Source organism: Barbus barbus (genome assembly GCF_936440315.1).
Source record: "Barbus barbus genome assembly, chromosome: 19".
Classification (NCBI taxonomy): domain Eukaryota; kingdom Metazoa; phylum Chordata; class Actinopteri; order Cypriniformes; family Cyprinidae; genus Barbus; species Barbus barbus.
Window position 1 is genome coordinate 28552584 of NC_136747.1, and position 20447 is coordinate 28573030.

At 39.1% G+C, this 20447-nt stretch overlaps 1 protein-coding gene across 1 annotated transcript; it reads left to right on the forward strand.

The window, feature by feature from the left end:
• Positions 1-4340: 4340 nt before the first annotated feature.
• Positions 4341-9498, forward strand: LOC306885846 (eomesodermin-like). The gene is made up of 6 exons (XM_079442630.1): positions 4341-5199; positions 5431-5585; positions 6256-6377; positions 6862-7020; positions 7105-7166; positions 7960-9498. The coding sequence occupies exons 1-6, from the start codon at positions 4478-4480 to the stop codon at positions 8735-8737; spliced, it is 1998 nt and encodes a 665-aa protein (XP_079298756.1). The 5' UTR covers positions 4341-4477; the 3' UTR covers positions 8738-9498.
• The last annotated feature ends 10949 nt before the right edge of the window (positions 9499-20447 follow it).

Genomic DNA, 20447 nt, shown 5'->3' on the forward strand with positions numbered 1-20447 from the left:
CAGTATTGATTTTGAGTGACCCTGATTCACCCGCAGCCTTTCACCCCGACTCTCTCCTGTGCGCTCGGGACGGAGAGAGCGAGAGAGAAAGCAAACGAGGGAAATAAAGACTGGGTGGCATTTTGAGTCAATAATAAAATGAGAAAGATGCTTTCAGAGGCAGAGTAGTGTTGAGGGGACGCCGCAGGGCCCTCGAGGGCCATGGCAGACATCTTGCGCCTGGTCACAGAGGTCCCAGACCGGAGAGAACAGCAGATTCTTATTTCCTCCTCAGGCTGGCAGCCAATCAGTTTCCAGCTGAGTTCCAGCCCCCCTCTCTGTCTTTTCACAGATTTTTAGCCCCTTTTCCCCAAATTCTTCACACATCTCTAGATTGCACACATGCAAACACATATACACACATATTCCCTGCTCATAACACACATCTGCACACAGATAATGCACACACATATTTTGGCCTAAATATACAGAGCAATAAACTAAAGCAACTCATGGACTTTGCAGTATTGGAGTATTATCTTAAAAAATAATGGTTCTTTATTGGCTTCTTTTAACTTTCCATTCCAAACAAGGTTCTTTAGATGATTAAAATGTTCTTCACACTCAGGTTATTTTACTGAAAGGTTCCAAAAATAGAATCACTACAAAAACTGCATTTGGGAACCTCAAAAATGGTTCTTTATATAATTAAAATGTTCTTCACACTAAGTAAATAAATGGTTCTTTTAAGAACTGTCCACTGAAAGGTTCCAAAAATGGTTCTTTTATGGCATTCCCGCGAAAACCCCTTTTTGGAACCTTTATATTTTAGAGTGATTTTATGATCTAAAGAACCTTCTCCACTATAAAGAATCTTTTGTGGAATGGAAATGGTTCCATGGATGTTAACGATTCTTCATGGAAACGGCATTAAAGAATCTTCATTTTTGAAACTGTCCCAAAGCTTAATTTAACTCTTCATGATCTCTTTTAATTGCATGGCAGATACACTTTTAAAAATAAAGGTTCCAAAAGGGGGTTCTCACAGCGATGCCGTAGAAGAACCATTTTGGGTTCCTCAAAGAACCTTTCAGTGAACAGTTAGTAAAAGAACAATTTTTCTACAACATTTTAATAATCCAAACAACCTTTTTTTCCACTACAAAGAACCTTTTGTCAAATGTAAATATTAAGGGTTCTTCGTGGAACCATTGATGCCAATAAAGAACCTTTATTTTTAAGAGTGTGGAAAAAATATTTTTGGTTTTGGCTTCCCAAAGAACATTTCAGTGAAAATTCTTTAAGAGCCATTTTTTTCTGAGTGTGAAGAACATTTTAATCATCTAAAAAAAATGTTTGTGGAATGGAAAGGTTCTGATGGTTCTTCATGGAACCATGTAAACAACCTTTACTTTTAAGAGTGTACGGCTGACAGTCTAAAAGCTCATTTCTTCTGTAGAACGCAGAATTCTGTATTCTGCACGGAGAAGTCATTCTCGTCTCAATATTCCTCTTAGCTGGGAGCTAATCCTTGTGAATCTCACACCTTAAAAACTACAAGGCACTTGGGACCCGGGATCTGTCAGGTGAGAACGCATAATCATTCCTGCCTGAGTGTGTGTGTGTGTGTGTGTTTCTCAGGTGCTTTGTGTGGATCGTCTTTACATCACACCTTCTCATACTATCAGCTGAGATCATTTCAGGATTTGTTCTCATAATTTAGACACACCGACTGAGCTGAAACGACAAGTCCGAATCCAACTGTGGTTTTTCATTACACTGATAGTAATTGAGCAGGATTTAAAGATTGAAGCTGCAGATGTTGTTGATTTAAGGAATAACGTGTAAGAGAGCAGCAGCAGGTCAAATCACATTATCACTCTGAAAGCAAATAGAAAGAGGTCAAATGGGCCAAATAAAAAGTGTGAATAGGTTAATGGAAGATAGTGTTATTATTGCGAGTAATATAATCACAACCTGTGACTTATTATATCTGACTCTCTTTAATTTGTCATCCAGCCCGTGGCTGTCATCAAGGAATTTTAATTACAATGACGAGCTAAAGAGTCAGTGGATGGGTTTGATGAGGACACCCGGTGGGGTTTTTCATTAAAGAGCTCTCGCGCTGAGCGGGTGACCCTTTCCGGGTAACCGACCATTATTGCTTGTAGTACACTTGAACCTATCTTTCATACACTAGTACACTCAAGTGTAGCCTAGTACAAATGGTGACTAAATACATTTTTTAAATATAGAGATAGTATTTTAAATGCATATTTTAGTTATATTGAAAAATGGAATCGCTACAAACACTGAATTTGGGAACCTCTATTTCTTTAAAGTGAAAAAAAAGTGTCTTTATATAATTAAAATATTCTTCACACTAAGTAAATAATAGTTATTTTACCAACTGTCCACTGAAAGGTTCCAAAAATTGTTGTTTTATGGCATTGCTGTGAAAACCCCCTTTTGGGAGTGATTTTATAATGTTTTTCCACTATAAAGAATCTGTTGTGGAATGGAAACGGTTCCATGGATGTTAAAGGTTCTTCATGGAACCTTTTATTGTACACTTAAGTGTACTAGTGTATGAAAGATGGGTTCATATTCATGGTGTCCCAAATAGTACACTTAGTTGATCTTAAGTACTAAAGAGTAATTTTTAGGCTATTAAGTACAAAATTAGTGCGCGAAAACAGAGCACTTTACATACATTATGGAAGTGTACTTTTTAAACCTCTCTCTCTCTCTTTTATCATATTTGTGGTACAGAAGGGTTTTTAATAAGGCGGTTTCTATCCTCCCGGCTGTCTCTTCCTTCACTATCACCGGTTCCTTCACACGGAAAAATAATTGGCCGGTTTCCCTGAGCTTGGAGAGGGGTTGAGCCGGGTGGGATTTGCCCCCGCCCCTCTCTTTTTATTACCACCGCCTGATGATAAAGACAATCAGATATTACCTTATGGTGAACTGGGGTTCGATTGTTTTTCCATCTGTTGACCTGCGTGTTTTTTTCTTTTTTTCTCTCGTTTTGAAAATGTGTTCGGACATTGTTTGAATCGTTTTGATAAATACAACCTGCTTATTACGAGCTTTAAAAAAACGTAATATTCCGCAGCAAATGTTTCGCTTTAAACATATAATCATAAGCCTATTTAATAAATTAGCCAAATATGAGTATTATAGAGATAAAGACTTTATTCAGTAACTTAAAGTAGTAATTTTGTATTATTAGCTACTTGGGAATTGTAAACAAAAAGATAGGAGCCTGTTTTTTTATTATTATTATTTTTAATTCTAAAATAATACACATAAATAAACGAATGATTTATTTACTTTAACTAAAAAATATATATTTTTTGTTTTTAAAAAGGAGTATATTTTAAGCCAAATCATATTATCATTACTTTAGGCGCAGTTTTTTTTTTTTTTTTTTTACCCCTCAGGTGACGCGCGCGCGCGCCTCACATCACACTCACCTCGTGCACGCCGAAAACAATCTCCTGCGGGTTTTTCGTCCGTTTCATGTAGATGCTGAAACAAGAGTTCACAATAGACATGCACATTAGAACACGTAGATTAGGCACTTAAATATGTAAATACACGACACTTTTCAATAGGGGAAATGCTTTGGGTAACTACACGTTAAAATCTCACTGAATTTTCGAATGGCTACTTGTGCGTTTCTTTGTCAACAGCAGAGAGAACTTACCCTGCTGGCCGCTAATATCGCAGAGTTATTTTGCGCTGAAAAGAGAAAAGCGTCTGTGCGCGATCTACCCCAAACACACTGCGCCGGAGAGGGGTCAACTTTAACCCCCGCTACAAGAGAAACTGCCTGACAGTCTGTGGTGAGTTTGGTTTCCTCGTTAATCGTTTGTTAATGATTTGGGTTGCCAAGTTCAGTCGAGCTGCAGTGTATTTAGATAAAACCATTCTCAGGTCAGCCTGGAGGACTCGTTAATTGTTTTGTTTTCGGTGCTTCTGAAACGGTGTCAAGTTCCTCTGTGGGTTCAATGTCATTCTCAAATTAACACTCATTAATTGGCATGAAACGAATTTTGAAGTGTTCTGTGAGGAAAGTTTTAGTCAAAAACTACAATTATGGTAGATTTTCCAAATTAAATAGGCCTATATGATTTTTTTTTTTAATAACAAACCCTTCAACCAAGGATACATTTTAAGTCAATAAAAATAAAAGCTCTAAAATTTAAACAAGTACAAAAACATGTATTTGTTTTAAATGGTATAGTTAAAACGAAGGCCTCCGAGCCAATGAGAAAACGGTCAGAAGCCACGAATTGCCAAAGCCCCGCCCCCTCGAGCTGTATCATATATAAACTCTCTCAAACAATTCTGTCACTCACAGATTACAGTAGAAGATCCGGAGGTGTCGCTTCAGAGGTCAAGGCTGCGGGGCGCACGGATCCGCGTCCTGGTGTGATCTACTTATTGATCTCCACCTGCTTTTGATTGATCCTCATCAGTATTTTGAAGAATGCAGTTAGAAAGCATCCTCCCTGGCGCGAATGTAAACTTACCCAAGACCTTCTATAACCTATCGTCGTCCTCAGAGAGCACCAACAACAGCCCGGGGTCAACGCAGATAGACTTTCAGGACATGGACCGGACTGAAGCGGAGCAGAGCTCCGGTGCCAAGAAGTTTTTGAGCGGTGGGAGCGCGCTGATGGATGAGGCTGACAGCGAGAGCTTCACCGGGAGTAAAGCAGCGGCATCCGTCGCACCGGACGCGCGGAAAACTTCTCCGGTGATCGGTGGAGATGATGAGCTGTCCAGCGCCCGCCGTTACAACATCGACGAACTGGGTACTGATCGTTACTTCATATCCTCCACCCAACCGAGCTCCGACGTGCCCAATCCGTGCTCTCTCTTCCCGTACGGAGGCCAAACCGGGTCGGTGTACAGCGGCGCGAACGGGTCCAGGTATTCGTCGTCTCTGCATTACGGCTCAGTTCTTCCGCCCGCCGGGTTCTCCTCCGCCGTGTGCGCCGGTCGCAGTCAGTTTGGGAGCGGGTATCAGTTCGGACAGGGTCCCGGGTGTCTGTACCCGTCCTATCCGGGACCGGGCTCCGGTTTGAGCTCGATGCCCATCCCCGGTCCGGGAGCCGCGACGAGGGCGCAGGTTTACCTGTGCAACAGACCGCTGTGGCTCAAATTTCACCGCCATCAGACCGAGATGATCATCACCAAACAGGGCAGGTGAGAATGAGAAGTTCACAAGCTGGCTGGTAAAGTTTCACTTAAAAACAGAGCAATTTACAACATAAATGCATGGTTTAAAATTGTTTTTAAAACACAAAATATGCTAAATATAAGTTAATAAAATTATACGCTTGGTTTTAATAACGAATTTATTTTAGTAGGGTGATTAAACGAACCCGAATCCGTCCTAATTCGTAATTTGTGTTTTATTGACAATCATATTCGCAGGCGAATGTTCCCCTTTCTGAGTTTTAATATCACTGGACTGAACCTGACGGCGCATTATAACGTGTTTGTGGAGGTTATTCTGGCCGATCCGAACCACTGGAGATTTCAGGGCGGAAAATGGGTCACCTGCGGGAAAGCGGACAACAACATGCAAGGTGAGAAAATAACCAAATAACCCCGAGATGATATGAAAATAATTCGAGCAACATGACAAATGTTTTTGTTATAATTTAATTAAACAAACATGCAAACGGTGTAATCAAATAAATCGAAAAGATAAATTATGCTATTTATATATAGCCTATATATATTTTTTCTTTTTGAGTGGAATTGCAATTTTAATTTGTTGTGTTTATAAACGAATTGGTAAAACATAAAACCTTCGCTTTTAATAAAAATGCATGAAAATCAACCAATTTCTTAAAATAATTTACCAGATATTTTAAAACTAAAATATGAGGTTACGATTTCCAAAAATGTTTATATTTGCGCGCGTTTGTTTTATTTTACCTGATTTTTTTTATTTTTTCCCCCCGCCGTTTAACATGTCTTTTCGTTTAAAAATGAGTGTATTTTGCATGGAAACAAGTTTCACATTTAACGTGAGCGATTTGTAGCAATGGCACTCGAGAGCACGCGGGGGTGGACGTGTTATTCTCCTATATGTATTAGAATTATTCAAAACAAATCGCTCTTAGTCACGATGCATCTGTTTTTCACGAAGGAGCTTTCACCGCTAAAGTACACTGCTGCTTTTTCTGTCTGTTTAGGCAAACTAATAATTTAATACCACACAAAACATTAATATTCTTGGTTTTTCTGTAGGAAACAAGGTTTATGTTCACCCAGAATCACCAAACACTGGAGCACACTGGATGAGGCAAGAAATATCGTTCGGAAAACTGAAGCTAACCAACAACAAGGGCGCAAACAACAACAATACTCAGGTAAACAAATAACACTCGAACTCTGGTAAACAAGTAGAGCAGTATTCAGTGTTTTAATGTACAAGTTACCATGTTAGATTCAGGAATTGTGGAGGGAAAATATTATAAAGGCATGCATGAACTTTTATTAGACTTTTGTTGCACAAAAAAAAAGGTGACATGTTAATGTTGGAAAGTGATGTTTTTATATTGTGAAAGTGTAAATCATGCACTTCAACACCAAAAATAGAGGAAAAACCAGAACCTTTAAATATTACTTATTTACTGTGTGATATTTTATTGCATGTTTCAAAGAACTGATGCATTTTAAAGATAAAGATGTGTGTGTGTTGAAACTTCCAGTCATCTCAGAGGTCTTGAATGTGGCTTTGACACCTCTGTTCTTCTAACTGCAAGCACTGGCCATGAACTCTGCACAAACACTGATGCCGTCTGTCTCTCTGTGTGTGTGTGTGTGTGTGTGTGTGTGTGTGTGTGTTGATAGATGATCGTCCTGCAGTCCCTGCACAAGTACCAGCCGCGGCTGCACATCGTGGAGGTGACAGATGATGGTGTGGAGGACATGAGCAGCGAAGCTAAAACACAGACCTTCACTTTCCCTGAAAACCAGTTTATCGCTGTAACTGCTTACCAGAACACAGACGTAAGCAGAAACTCAGCCACAGCTCCCTGCAGCCACTTCTGCATTTGTGCCGCTTCTGAACTCCTGGTGTTTGTTTAATTGCAGATCACACAGCTCAAGATCGACCACAACCCCTTCGCAAAAGGCTTCAGAGACAATTATGATTCGTAAGTGCATTTCATACTGCAGAAAGTGACAATGAGTGAATTATGAAACCTCTCCATAAATATAGGGGCCTTCCTTTTGTCAGTCCATTTATTTTAACAAAAGTTCGAAGCCAAACATAAGCACACTTAACTCTCAAGCTCCAGATTTCACTTTTAGAGTCCGAAAACCTTTGGTTTAAATAAAACAAATTGAATATTTTCCAGTTTCATTTTCTAAGCATTTACGCTACAATGCAATGTTTATAAAAATCTAGTATGAAGGGTGAACATGGATAAATTGGGACTGTATTTTCAATATTTATATGGTAAGACTTTACAATAAGGTCCCATATTTAAGATAGTTAATGCATTAATGAAAATGCAGCTGTTCAAGTCAGCTCAGGGTCATGAAATAATATTACAATATTCATTTCAGTAATGTTATTAAATGTTTAATTATTAAAACAAATAAATGCTTTACAAGTATTTTTCATTGCTAGTTTGTGTTAACTAATGTATTTAATGTTTATATATATATATATTTCCAAATAAAACAGTACGTTGGAGTATGTTTTACAAGACATTACAATTTCATTCTTTCTGCTTTAAAATTTCACATTTAATTCATTGTGTTACTTTGTAATTAATTGTGAAATTTAATAGCAATTTCTGAGTGCAAATTGGTTCTGCACCAATTGTTTTTCTCCACTGTACATCGATTGATATCCTAGGCATCATATTGTAGGCAGCTGATCAGAAAGCCTCACTTCTGCTAACAGGCTCTTCTCTTCTCTTTCTCTGCTGCTTCTCTCAGGATGTACACGGCTCCAGAGAGCGACAGACTGACTCCCTCTCCTACTGATTCTCCGCGGTCGCACCAGATTGTCCCCGGCGCCCGCTATGCAATGCAGCCCTTCTTCCAAGACCAGTTTGTAAACAACCTGCCGCAAAACCACCGCTTCTACGCCAGCGAGCGCGCCGTGCCGCAGACCAACGGCCTGCTTTCTCCTCAGAGCGAAGACTCGGCCGGCGGCTCTGCTTCGGCTCAGCGCTGGTTCGTGGGGCCTGTTCAGCAAAGCGGGGCATCTGGTAAACTGGACCTGTCCTATGATAGCGAGTACTCGGCCTCCAGCCTCCTGCCGTATGGCATCAAGCCGCTTCCGCTGCAGAGTCCGCATGCTCTCAGCTATTACCCCGACTCGGCCTTCGCTTCCATGGCGGCCGGCTGGAGCAGCAGAAGCTCGTACCAGAGGAAGATGACCACTGGCCTGCCTTGGTCTCCTCGGCCAAGCCCTCCAGCGTACACCGACGACCTGCTGTCCTCTAAAGACAAGCTGCAGGATGAGAGCTCCACGGCGGCCCCCACGACTGGAAGCACTGGCCCCTGGATGGAGGCCCCGCCGGTGCTGAAGGCCGTAGACTCGGGGGACACCAGTGGATACTTGATGGCGTGTAAAAGGCGACGCATTTCACCTGGAGGCTCCAGTACAGACGCTTCGCCTACTATAAAGTGTGAGGACTTGAGCTCTGAGGAGTACAATAAAGAGAGCCATAAAGCCATGGGTTATTACGCCTTCTACACGAGCCCTTAAGAACTGCTTAGTCGGGTTGACTCTCTCTCTCTCACTCTCTCTTTCTTACTTTTGTTTGAAATGATCTGCCCATGTTGTGTTTTTAATCTTTTAATCTGCAAGTGCCAAAGCTTTCGTGCTCCCGGTTGTGCTTGTTCATTTCTTGCTCATTTGTGAAATATGCTTCATTTTAATTGGGCTTTTACTTTGGATTCTTTTTAAAGCATGCCCTTAATTATTTTTAATCATATTTTTCTATGAAGCCCGATGTGATTTTTCCTTTTATTTAAGATCTCTCTGTTGTACAGTATTTGTGCACTTTAGATTGTGATGTATCTTGTACAAATGTTCTCATGGCACTGTTATGAAAGGTTAAATAAAATGTGCTTTTCATATTTTCTTTGTCTTTATTTGCACTGCTACATTGAACCCATTTTTTTTTTTTTTTTTTTAAATAGTTTTAATTTTCTTAATAGCTGGTGTATCTTTTTTTTTTTTTAAAAATCTAATTTGAAACAACACTTATTTATGAACATGTTCATTATAAAACTATTACAATGAAATTCGTTAATTTAATATTTTACGTCGTGTTTTATACGTGAACAAGTACCATAAACAAACAGGTTTTGCTCGGGAACCAGCAAAACGTTTGTAAAGCACACGGGGGGAAAAAGGCTTTGGTTATATTTCAAATAAACCAAAATGTTTTGCATTTTTAAATTTCAACGTCTTAAAAACCATTTGAGAATTATCCGCAATTTGTGCAATAAAGCAAAGATCAGTATTTTTTTTTTTTTTATTAATAATATTCTAAATCTTAAACGTCAGCAGAATTATTCTTTTTAAATGTTGCACTGAACAATCGTCTAGTATCTAATTGTTCTTCGAGATTCTATTAGTTTTGTTTCTCGTTCTCCAGAAACATCATGATGGATCTCGATCTCCAGATCAACCACAAACCCACCGTTATGTCTTTATTTGAACGCCTGTGTCGCGTTTCTTTATTTTGAACGCGTTCTGGTGAGCTGGAGTTTGTCGCCTGTATATTCAGCAGCTTTTCCCGGAGTTATTTCGGATCACACGAAACGCATTTCTGGGTGAATGTGACAGAGGAAGTCACTGCAGTTCCTCATTTGCTCTCTTCGCGTTTTATGGCACTATTTTTTTTTTCTGCTTTAGATGAAAGTGACACAAATACATTTTCCTTTTCAACCCCTCCTACACACATTTAGAGCTGCTTCTGTTCAGTGACCACACGATTGTACTTCCGATGCATTAAACAGATCAACATTTTGTCCGAGAAATAGAACGCATTTGTGACCCTGGAGCACGGGTGTATTTGTAGCAATAGCCAAAAATACATTGTATGGGTCAAAATTATCAATTTGTCTTTTATGCCAAAAAATCATACCATTAGTATATTAAGTAGCCTATAGATCATGTGTATTATGATTTTGTAAATGTCCTACCGTAAATATATTAAAACTTAATTTTTGATTAGTAATATGCATTGCTAAGAACTTCATTTGAACAACTTTAAAGGAGATTTTCTCAATATTTAGATTTTTTGCACCCTCAGATTCCAGATTTACAAATAGTTGCATCTCAGCCAAATATTGTCCTATCATAACAAACCATACATCAATACAGCTTTCAGATGATGTATAAATCTCAATTTCGAAAAATGGACCCTTATGACTGGTTTTGTGGTCCAGGGTCACATTTATGTTGTTCTATAGCAGCGAGAAACAGAAGCCTCTTGAATTTTCTTTACAGAATTGATGTGTTTTTTAAGAAACCATACACCTAAAGAACTCCCAAGTAAACATGAAGAGCTTATTAAAATAAATACTTTACTAAACTGGATGTTTTTTTGAAGACTTGATTAAGGTTGAACTATATCATTAAAGACCGTTCGTTTTAAAACCTAAATTTCTGACACATGCAATTTTATTAATTGAGGAGGCAAGTGACTTCCTTCCTGCTGTATTTTTCGGAAGTGGCTCAATGAAAGTGTGAATGTTATGCGTCAAATATGAGATGCTGGTCGCGATGATAAACTTCCTAAGCAAGATGCACGAGGTTGGGCCCATTTTTGGCATCTTTAATGAGAATTGGACCCTCTCGGAGCTCTGTTCTGTCAGCTCACAATCTTTCCTCATCAGCGAATCCCTCTTGAATTAATTTCAATGCCCCGGTATTTTTAAGTCTAATGAATTCTGTTGTCAGACTTCTTGACAGAAAGCGAAGACTCCGACTAACTCCAATTAACACCTTCTAATGATGCTGAGCTCCTGATGGCGCTGAGATCATCTGCCCTGGGCGGGGTACTGATGGGGGTAGTGGGGCTAAAAATGTTCTGTGCTCCTTCATCAACCGTGTCAGCGAATCCCAGACCGGATCACCGCGATCCGCCGCGCGCAGCGTGCACCAACTCCTGCCGGCGACGAGCATCTGCGCGGACGCGCGCGCCTCGCTGCTGCGCGTTCACGGGCGGTTTCTGACTCTGAGTTCGCGAGTCCCAGAAAACAAAAGTGTGGCACTTCATTTAAAAAGAGGCTTTAAAAATCTGAATGGAGATTATGAAAAAGTGGGAGAGTAGGGAGACATTTATACAGCATACAACAGAAGGCGGGGAAAGGGAGGGTCACTGCAAGGAATGGAAATAATGTGGGTTAAATAAGCGTTTACATACTGTATTATAGGTAAGCATAAGGAAGGTGTGTATTTTGTAACAGTATTGAATCTGTTGAACATGTGGTACTTGAATGTCAAAAGTATGAGAGAGTAAGGATAAAGATGAAAGAAAGCATAAGGAAATTGGGGGTGCAAGGGAAAACTTCAACTGGCATGAGCAGGCCTACACATTTATTTAGCTTCCTACAGACACTGCTTTAGGAAATAGGATATAGATTACAATTTTGGAAATCATTAGTATAAAAAGGGAGGGTGGGAAGAAGGGAGAAGGAAATATGTCCTTCTACATATGATTTATTTCTGTCTATCTCCGGTTCACACTCCAGTATGGTAATGCACCATGGACGTTGGCTGCCAACCGCCGTAAATTAAAGAAGAAGAAGAAAGAAAAAGGCTTTTCTTAATTTGGTCCCACTTTATATTAGGTGGCCTTAACTACTGTGTACTTATATTTAAATGAATAATTTGATACAATGCACTTATTGTGTACATATATGTTTTTACATTGTACTTATATTTTTAAAAATACATATATGTAGTTACATCTATAATTAATAATTACACTGTTGACCCATCCCTTACACCTTTACCCACCCTTAAACCAACCCTGTCTCTAACCTGACCCGTATCCCACAATACGGGTCATATGACCACAATAACAATATGACCACAATAACATTGTACTTATTTTTTGATGCAAGTACATAGTAGTTAAGACCACTTAAGATAAAGTGTGACCCTTAATTTTGTTTTCTTGATTTAGTGTCTTTCAGTCATGCTTGATATATCTTTTTAGTCACCTTATATTTAACGTCACAGCTTTAGTAACGTGAATGTGCACGGCCTCCGTTGTCATTCGCTTCCAGTTATTTTACCTGTACCAGAGTCAGTTTGATGCTTAATATTGCAAACTGGTATTTGTTAACATGCAATTTTAATTTATAATCATAATTATAAACACACTGGTTTGGAGTGCAAATAATTGACCTTTTAGGCTACTGTGCTTTGTTTATTTAGTTTATTTGCCTATAGTGGCTAATAAACCGGAAGTCTTGCACATTCATGTAAATATTATCATGCAAAATAAGATAGATATATCCATGTACTCCAGAAAGATGACAAAAACAACTTTAGTGTTGCAAATTTAATTATCTTTCGCAAAAACAGACCATAAATATTGTTGGAATAATCTTGTATGCGAGCCTTATAAATGTTTTTGTATAATCCAATAATCTTGTATCTCTCCAACATTACATTAAATACCACTAACAGTAGCAAATAGCAAATCATGGCTCATGCTACATAAACTAAAGCCCTCAAGCCCTTGAGTGTGTTTCAGCTCTAGCTCCAACAGGAAACATTTAATCAGACATTAAACTACGCTCGTTAGCAAACAATTAAAAATGTATTCAAGGCCTATGTGGAGATGATGTCAATGAAACACAGCACACATGCTGACATTCAAATTATATGCCGGTATAGTTAAGTGGTAGTAGGTTTTCAGTGACTCATTCCAGTAGAGATCTGGTAGCTGATAGATATGAAATTAGGTTGCGGTGGCATGTTTTTTGTTTTAATTTCCCCACCTCTAAAGGAAAGTTTTCTACTTGTGTCGTAGCGCTTTGAGATTGAACTGGAGGATGTCTGATCTTGTCTTGTTCGTTTAGCTAATGGATCACATGCACACATGTCCCTGAGCTTTGGGAGGACAGGACCTGTACTCTTACAACGAGTCAATCGACTGCGACACTAACACGCATTAATGCAGGAACTCCACTAATCAATAGACACTTCACCTGCGCTCTGCATGTCGAGAGTCACAGCATGTAAACGAGGAGAGAAAAACACGACCCGTCTGATCCCGGGCCATCAGACACCTGAAGGGATTTGCAAAGAGGAAGTGATCCGGATTCACTCCAAACCGCTTTTATATTGCGTTGGCTTTATGTTTGAACCAGTTTGGTACATGCCAACATCATGAAAACAGCAGGAGCTCTGAAAAACTGCATCGTTGGCCTAAATCATGAACAGTAAGAGCAGCAACAGGAGAAAGTTCATATTAGCATGTAGCATAAAGCTTCTTAAAAACCACAACAAATCCCTCGTGTGTTTGTGCAACTTGGCGAATAAAGCTGATTCTGATTAAGAGACAAACTCTTAAGTAATTTCTTGTCATAAGACAGCAATTCTGGACTTTATAATGACATCTGTCAGCGTTGCCTCATGCAACTGCAGTTGATCATCCATGATTAATTTATTCTACAAACAAATGTGTCTGGCAATAAGATACAATGAGTAGCATTTCACTAGTTATTGTGTGATTGCAGCAGCTTTGTATACACTAATATGACTTTGAATTAATAAGTCTTCATTGCACTTTGCATTTGAGTTTAGGTTGTAGGTGTAAAACTTAGAAAAACATGAATTTAGTGCATATGATCTTATGAGCATATTAGAATGATTTCTGAAGGATCATGAGACACTGAAGATGAGTAATGTCTGATGAAAATTAAGCTTTGTATCATAGAAATAAGTTATTTTAAATTGTAATAATATTTCACATTTTTGCTGTTTTTATATAATTAATCAAATAAATGCAGGCTTTGTGAACAGAAAAGAAAACATTGCTTTGAAAACAAGGTTAAAAAAAAACTTAATTATTTGACAATTTTGACAAATAATTGAGTTTATTTTATTTAACAATATAAAAGGTGATCAAATGATGATAGTCTCTATTTTGGCTGAACTCTCTCTTTAAGGCCCTCAAACATCAGTAACAGACAGTGAAACAGTCCTCTAACACGGATGGAGTGAATGGACATGTAGCTTCAGGAGGAGGTGTGGGGAATGAGAAAGAACTGAGATCAGTCTGTTCTCAGATTCATCTGACTCTTTAGGCTGATTTGAGGAGGTCAGGTCTGTTGTGTTGGGTCGTGATCGCACAGATTGTCCAGCTGTAACCTGGCCTGTGGGTCGGTGACTGTACTACTGTGTGTGTGTATGGTCTGGGTCAGTAGTGCGTGAATAACAGTGTTGGGGCCTGAAACTGTCCCCTGCTCAGACCTGCACTTAACACTGAATTGATTTCAGACACCCCTTGCCGTCCTGGGAGGGTCCGGGCTTTACCACTGGAGAACAACCCTAACACACACACACATAGTGTAAAATCAAACTTCTGCATAAAACTGAACATTGATTTAGAAGAACAAAACACTGGCTATGTTCAGCATACTAATAATGCATATAGTATAGTATGCAAATTCTTTATGCATGAAAAACACTTGTCAAAAAATGCAGTATACAACCAGAGAGCACTACACTACTGTATCCCAGATTGCAATGAACCCTATATGCAACCTTTTATTTCCAGTTTGGCAAATGAAACAGAAGTGATTCTTTCAACATTTTTATTATATCCAATAGTTCTTGACTCTTTCTATTTGACCAAATTAAAAGTTAAAGGAACAGTTCACCCAAAAATAAATATTATGTCATCATTTATTTACCCTCATGTCATTCCAAACCCATCAGACTTTGGTTAAGCTTCAAAACACAAATTAAGATTTTTTAATGAGACCAGACAGCTGAAAGTCCAGATAACTGAAACCGAGAAGATCCAAAAAAAGTCATAATGAAAGGTCATATGAATCAAGCATTTAATTGGTCAAGTCTTGCAAAGAAATATGAACGCTTTATATGATGAACAGATTTAATTTAGGGGTTTATTTGAATTTATTATTCAAGTTATTATGATACATCAAATATGATCTATTCATCATATAAAGCAATCATATCTCTTCACAAGACATCAATGAAACCACTCGATTCATATGGATTCATTTTATGATGCATTTATGACCGTTTAGGATTTTCAAAGTTTTGGTTGCACCAAAGGAGGGACAGTTTTCATTAAAAATATTGTAATTTGTGTTTTAAAGATGAACGGAAGTCTTATGGGGTTGGAAGGGAATGAAACAATCTTCATTGTTTCATCCCCCGCCCAATTTTCAAGATGGCGGCCTATCCTTTGTTCTGTTTAGTGTTTGTTTGAACTTGTTTTAAAGTTCTTTTTTTAAAGGGATTTTTAACATCTTATCTAAAAATAAGTCAGAGAATTATTCCAGGAGTGTGGTGTTTTCCTGGATCTCTGTGTTCATCTACTTTCGATGTAAACCTTCATGACATGCATCACTCTGCCTGCACCAGCTATAGCTTAGGTCTACATAAACTACAGTCTGATCTCCTGCTCCAGCTATAGTCTGGGTCTCCACCAGCTACAGTCTGGGTCTACACAAACTACAGTCTGGTGTCCTGTTCCAGCTATAGTCTGGGTCTCCACCAGCTACAGTCTGGGTCTACACAAACTACAGTCTGGTGTCCTGTTCCAGCTATAGTCTGGGTCTCCACCAGCTACAGTCTGGGTCTACACAAACTACAGTCTGGTGTCCTGTTCCAGCTATAGTCTGGGTCTCCACCAGCTACAGTCTGGGTCTACACAAACTACAGTCTGGTGTCCTGTTCCAGCTATAGTCTGGGTCTCCACCAGCTACAGTCTGGGTCTACACAAACTACAGTCTGGTGTCCTGTTCCAGCTATAGTCTGGGTCTCCACCAGCTACAGTCTGGGTCTACACAAACTACAATCTGATCTCCTGCTCCAGCTATAGTCTGGGTCTCCACCAGCTACAGTCTGGGTCTACACAAACTACAATCTGATCTCCTGCTCCAGCTATAGTCTGGGTCTCCACCAGCTACAGTCTGGGTCTACACAAACTACAATCTGATCTCCTGCTCCAGCTATAGTCTGGGTCTCCACCAGCTACAGTCTGGGTCTACACAAACTACAATCTGATCTCCTGCTCCAGCTATAGTCTGGGTCTCCACCAGCTACAGTCTGGGTCTACACAAACTACAGTCTGGTGTCCTGTTCCAGCTATAGTCTGGGTCTCCACCAGCTACAGTCTGGGTCTACACAAACTACAATCTGATCTCCTGCTCCAGCTATAGTCTGGGTCTCCACCAGCTACAGTCTGGGTCTACACAAACTACAATCTGATCTCCTGCTCCAGCTATAGTCTGGGTCTCCACCAGCTACAGTCTGGGTCTACACAAACTACAATCTGATCTCCTGCTCCAGCTATAGTCTGGGTCTCCACCAGCTACAGTCTGGGTCTACACAAACTACAATCTGATCTCCTGCTCCAGCTATAGTCTGGGTCTCCACCAGCTACAGTCTGGGTCTACACAAACTACAATCTGATCTCCTGCTCCAGCTATAGTCTGGGTCTCCACCAGCTACAGTCTGGGTCTACACAAACTACAGTCTGATCTCCTGCTCCAGCTATAGTCTGGGGTTCCACCAGCTACAGTCTGGGTCTCTGACTGTTCTCTGGGTCTATTTCAGCTACAGCCTGGGTCTCCACCAGCTATAATCTGGTTTCATCTACTGCCTGGCCTCTATTCCACCATCTTATCTGTTATCTGAGACATGGCTGGGTAGATCCACTCCTGATAGCTAGATTTATATGGAGGGGTATAATTTTGTACTGACCGTCGTGCTAAAGGTGGAGGAGTAGCGATCTATGTAAAAAATAGTTTGCAGGCAACAGTTATTTAAGTCTGTGCCTAAACAATTTGAATTGCTAGTGTTGAAAATTGAATTATCGCAGAATTGTGTTTTGACAGTTGCGGGATGTTATAGACCTCCTTCTGCGCCAAAAGATACATTGTCCTTATTGTTTGATTGTTTGTCATCTATGAAATATACCGAATTGGCTTTAATGGGTGACTTAAATTGGGACTGGCTAACTCCTGCATCCGATTTAATTAAACGTTTTTGTGACTTTGCGAATTTGACCCAAATTATAGACTCGCCTACTCGGCCAAATTCTAAACATTCTGAAAAGTCTACGCTCTTTGATTTGTTTTTAACAAATGTGCTGCAAAAATATAAAGCTACTGCTGTTTTTGCAAATGACGTTCACTGCGTTAATCACTGCGTTATTGCTGGTGTGAGAGATACCAGGATATCTAAATGTAAACCGCGTATTATAATTAATAGAAATTTGAAGACGTTCTGTGAACATTTTTTAATTTATCTTAATCTTTGTGATTGGACCAGGGTAAATTTGATCCCGGAGCCCAAGATTGCGTTGCAATATTTTAATTCAGTATTTTTGGACATTATAAACAAGCATGCTCCTTTTAGGAAATATACGATTAAAGGGTGTGATAATCCGTGGTTTTCAGAGAAATTATCTGATCTAATTCATGAGCGTGATCTTTCTTGGTCAACACCAAAGAAATCCAAAAACAGTTCAGATTGGCAATATTTTAGGCACCTGAGAAACAAGTGTGTCTCTCAAATACTTAAAGAAAAATCAGATTTTTATGTAAATGAAATATGTGATAGTTCAGCGAAATTTTGGAAAGTAATGAACAGTATCATGAACAGTAAGAGCAGCAACATGAGAAAAATGTGATCTTGTTCCTATTGCAACGCAGGAGGTATATGATGCTCTTATAAGGTTAAATACCAAGAAATCCTCTGGTCCTGATGGGTTGGATCCATACTTTTAAAATATTGCTGCTGAACATACTGCAGAACCTTTGACACACATTTTAAATTTTATTGAGACTGGATTAATGCCTAGTGTATTGAAGTCAGCATGTGTCACTCCTTTATTAAAGGGTGGGGACCGACCAAATCCAAATAATTACAGGCCAATATCTAAGCTATCTGTTTTAGCCAAGGTCTTAGAAGGGCTTATAAGTGACCAGTTGAAAGATTATTTAGAAACAAAAAACATTTTAAATTATTTGCAGTCGGGTTTTCGTAAAAATAGCACTGTCACTGCCACTATGAAAGTGTTAAATGATTTCATAAGTGCTATTGATTCTAAAGAATATTGTGCTGCATTATTTTTAGATCTTTCAAAGGCGTTTGACACAGTTGACCACTATATCCTGGTTCAGAGATTGGTGGATACTGGAATGTCTCCAAAAGCTCTCAAATGGTTTGGCAACTATTTGAGTGGCCAAACACAAAGTGTCCAGGTTGATGGTGTGTCCTCAAACTCATTACTTATACAAAATGGTGTCCCTCAGGGGTCAGTTTTGGGTCCCATTTTATTTACTATTTATATAAATGATTTGTGTCCAAATATAAGTAAAGCAAAGTGGCATTTTTATGTGGATGACACAGTTTTGTATAGTTCTGCTTCATCCTTAACAAGTGCCTTAGAAGATCTGCAATCTGCTTTTAACATTATTCAGAAGAATCTTCATAATTTGAGACTTGTACTAAACTCAGACAAAACCAAAATGATGTGTTTTTCTAAATCAAGGAACACAGACGATGCTTGTCAAATTGTTACATTAGATGAGAAAGCAATTGAACGAGTATCAGTCTATAAATATCTTGGTTTCCTTTTAGAAGAAAGTTTGTCCTTCAAGCAGCATATAGAGTGTTTAACAAAAAAAAAAAATACTTAGAGTAAAATTGGGTTTCTATTATAGAAACAAAGGCTGTTTCTCTTTTAGTGTGAGAAAAAACACTTATACAAGCAGCATTTCTGTCAATGCTGGATTATGGTGATATTTTATATAAGCATGCAAATCAATCTTCATTGAAAATGCTGGACTCAGTATATCATGCAGCACTAAGATTTGTAACAAATTCTAGTTTTCGTAGTCATCATTGTAGCTTGTGTGAAGCTAAGAGTGTTGCTTGGCTATCCTTGCAAAATTGCAGGCTGGAGCACTGGTATATTTTCCTATTTAAAGCCATACTGTATAAACTGCCTCCTTACCTATGTTCTCTTCTGACTCTGAAAGTCACTACCAGGAAATGTAATCTTCGATCATATGGGCATATCATGTATGACATTCCACGAACGAGAACTGCCTTTGGTGAAAGTGCCTTTAAAGTTTTTGCACCTTTTTCTTGGTATAAATTGCAGAATCAGTTAACATTGGACTATTTACCAACAATGACACAGTTTAAAATTATGATAAAGGACTATCTGAGTACTAAATGCACACGTACTGTTACTGAGTCTTGAGATGTTAAATTGCAAACTTTTTTTTTTTTGTTAAATGTTGTGTTTGTTTTTGTTTTCACTGTATATTTTTAATATGGAATTATTATTCTGCTGTCTTGGCCAGGACTCTCTTGAAAAAGAAATTTTGAATCTCAATGGGATTATTTCCTGGTAAAATAAAGGTTAAATAAAAATAAAAAAAAATTAAAAAAGGGTTGTACTGTACCTTTAAGATGATTTTACATTGTCTAAAATTGGGTTAGAAATGCAAAATTCTGGGATGATCTCATTTGCTCATGATCTCAAAATGCTCATTTGGAGATCATGTGACAACAATAGTACAGCATATGAATTCTTGATATATAATGGGCACTGTTTCATATAGGTCTAGTGTACAGTAACTCGTATGCCAATAGTCCATTTTGAATGCAGCCACATTTTTACTTCATCAGTTCTGGGTCAGGATGGTGGGTCGGGGGCGTCGTTTGGTACCAGCGCCCCCTGTGGCTCTCCCCAGAGACACCAGCAGACACACGGAGCACTAAAGCTTCCAACATGACCGCAAACAAGTTCCAGTGAAGTGTGTCTGTGTGTGTGTGTGTGTACAGGGAGCGTGTTGTCCGTAGCCGGCGGGCTGGAAAGTCGTGGTGGCTGAAATCAATGCACTGGCACTTTGAGGAGCATCCGACAGATTTAGGATTTCCCTGTAGGGTCCAAACCGCTGGAAAAAAAGAAAAACAACATCCCTCCATCCCTCCAGAGCCCCAGGGAAAGAAGGATGCTATCTCTTCATCACCCCGGGGAATAAATGCAACACACTTGATAACCTCCATCCTGAATAACCCACTCCACACACACACACACACACACACACACGTTTGTTCATTGCCTTTCATTGTTTTAACACTGAAATAATGATATATTGCTCCAACCCGGTCTGGATTTTAGAGCTACTTAAATAAATTTGAATAAATTCATGTAAATTAAATATTG

What these genes read in the sequence shown, in the direction of transcription:
- LOC306885846 (XM_079442630.1), top strand. Translation starts at nt 4,478, where the DNA reads ATGCAGTTAGAAAGCATCCTCCCTGGCGCGAATGTAAACTTACCCAAG. An exon ending in ATCATCACCAAACAGGGCAG is followed by an intron (nt 5,200 to 5,430) that starts GTGAGAATGAGA and finishes TCATATTCGCAG; the next exon opens with GCGAATGTTCCCCTTTCTGA. An exon ending in CTGCTTACCAGAACACAGAC is followed by an intron (nt 7,021 to 7,104) that starts GTAAGCAGAAAC and finishes GTTTAATTGCAG; the next exon opens with ATCACACAGCTCAAGATCGA.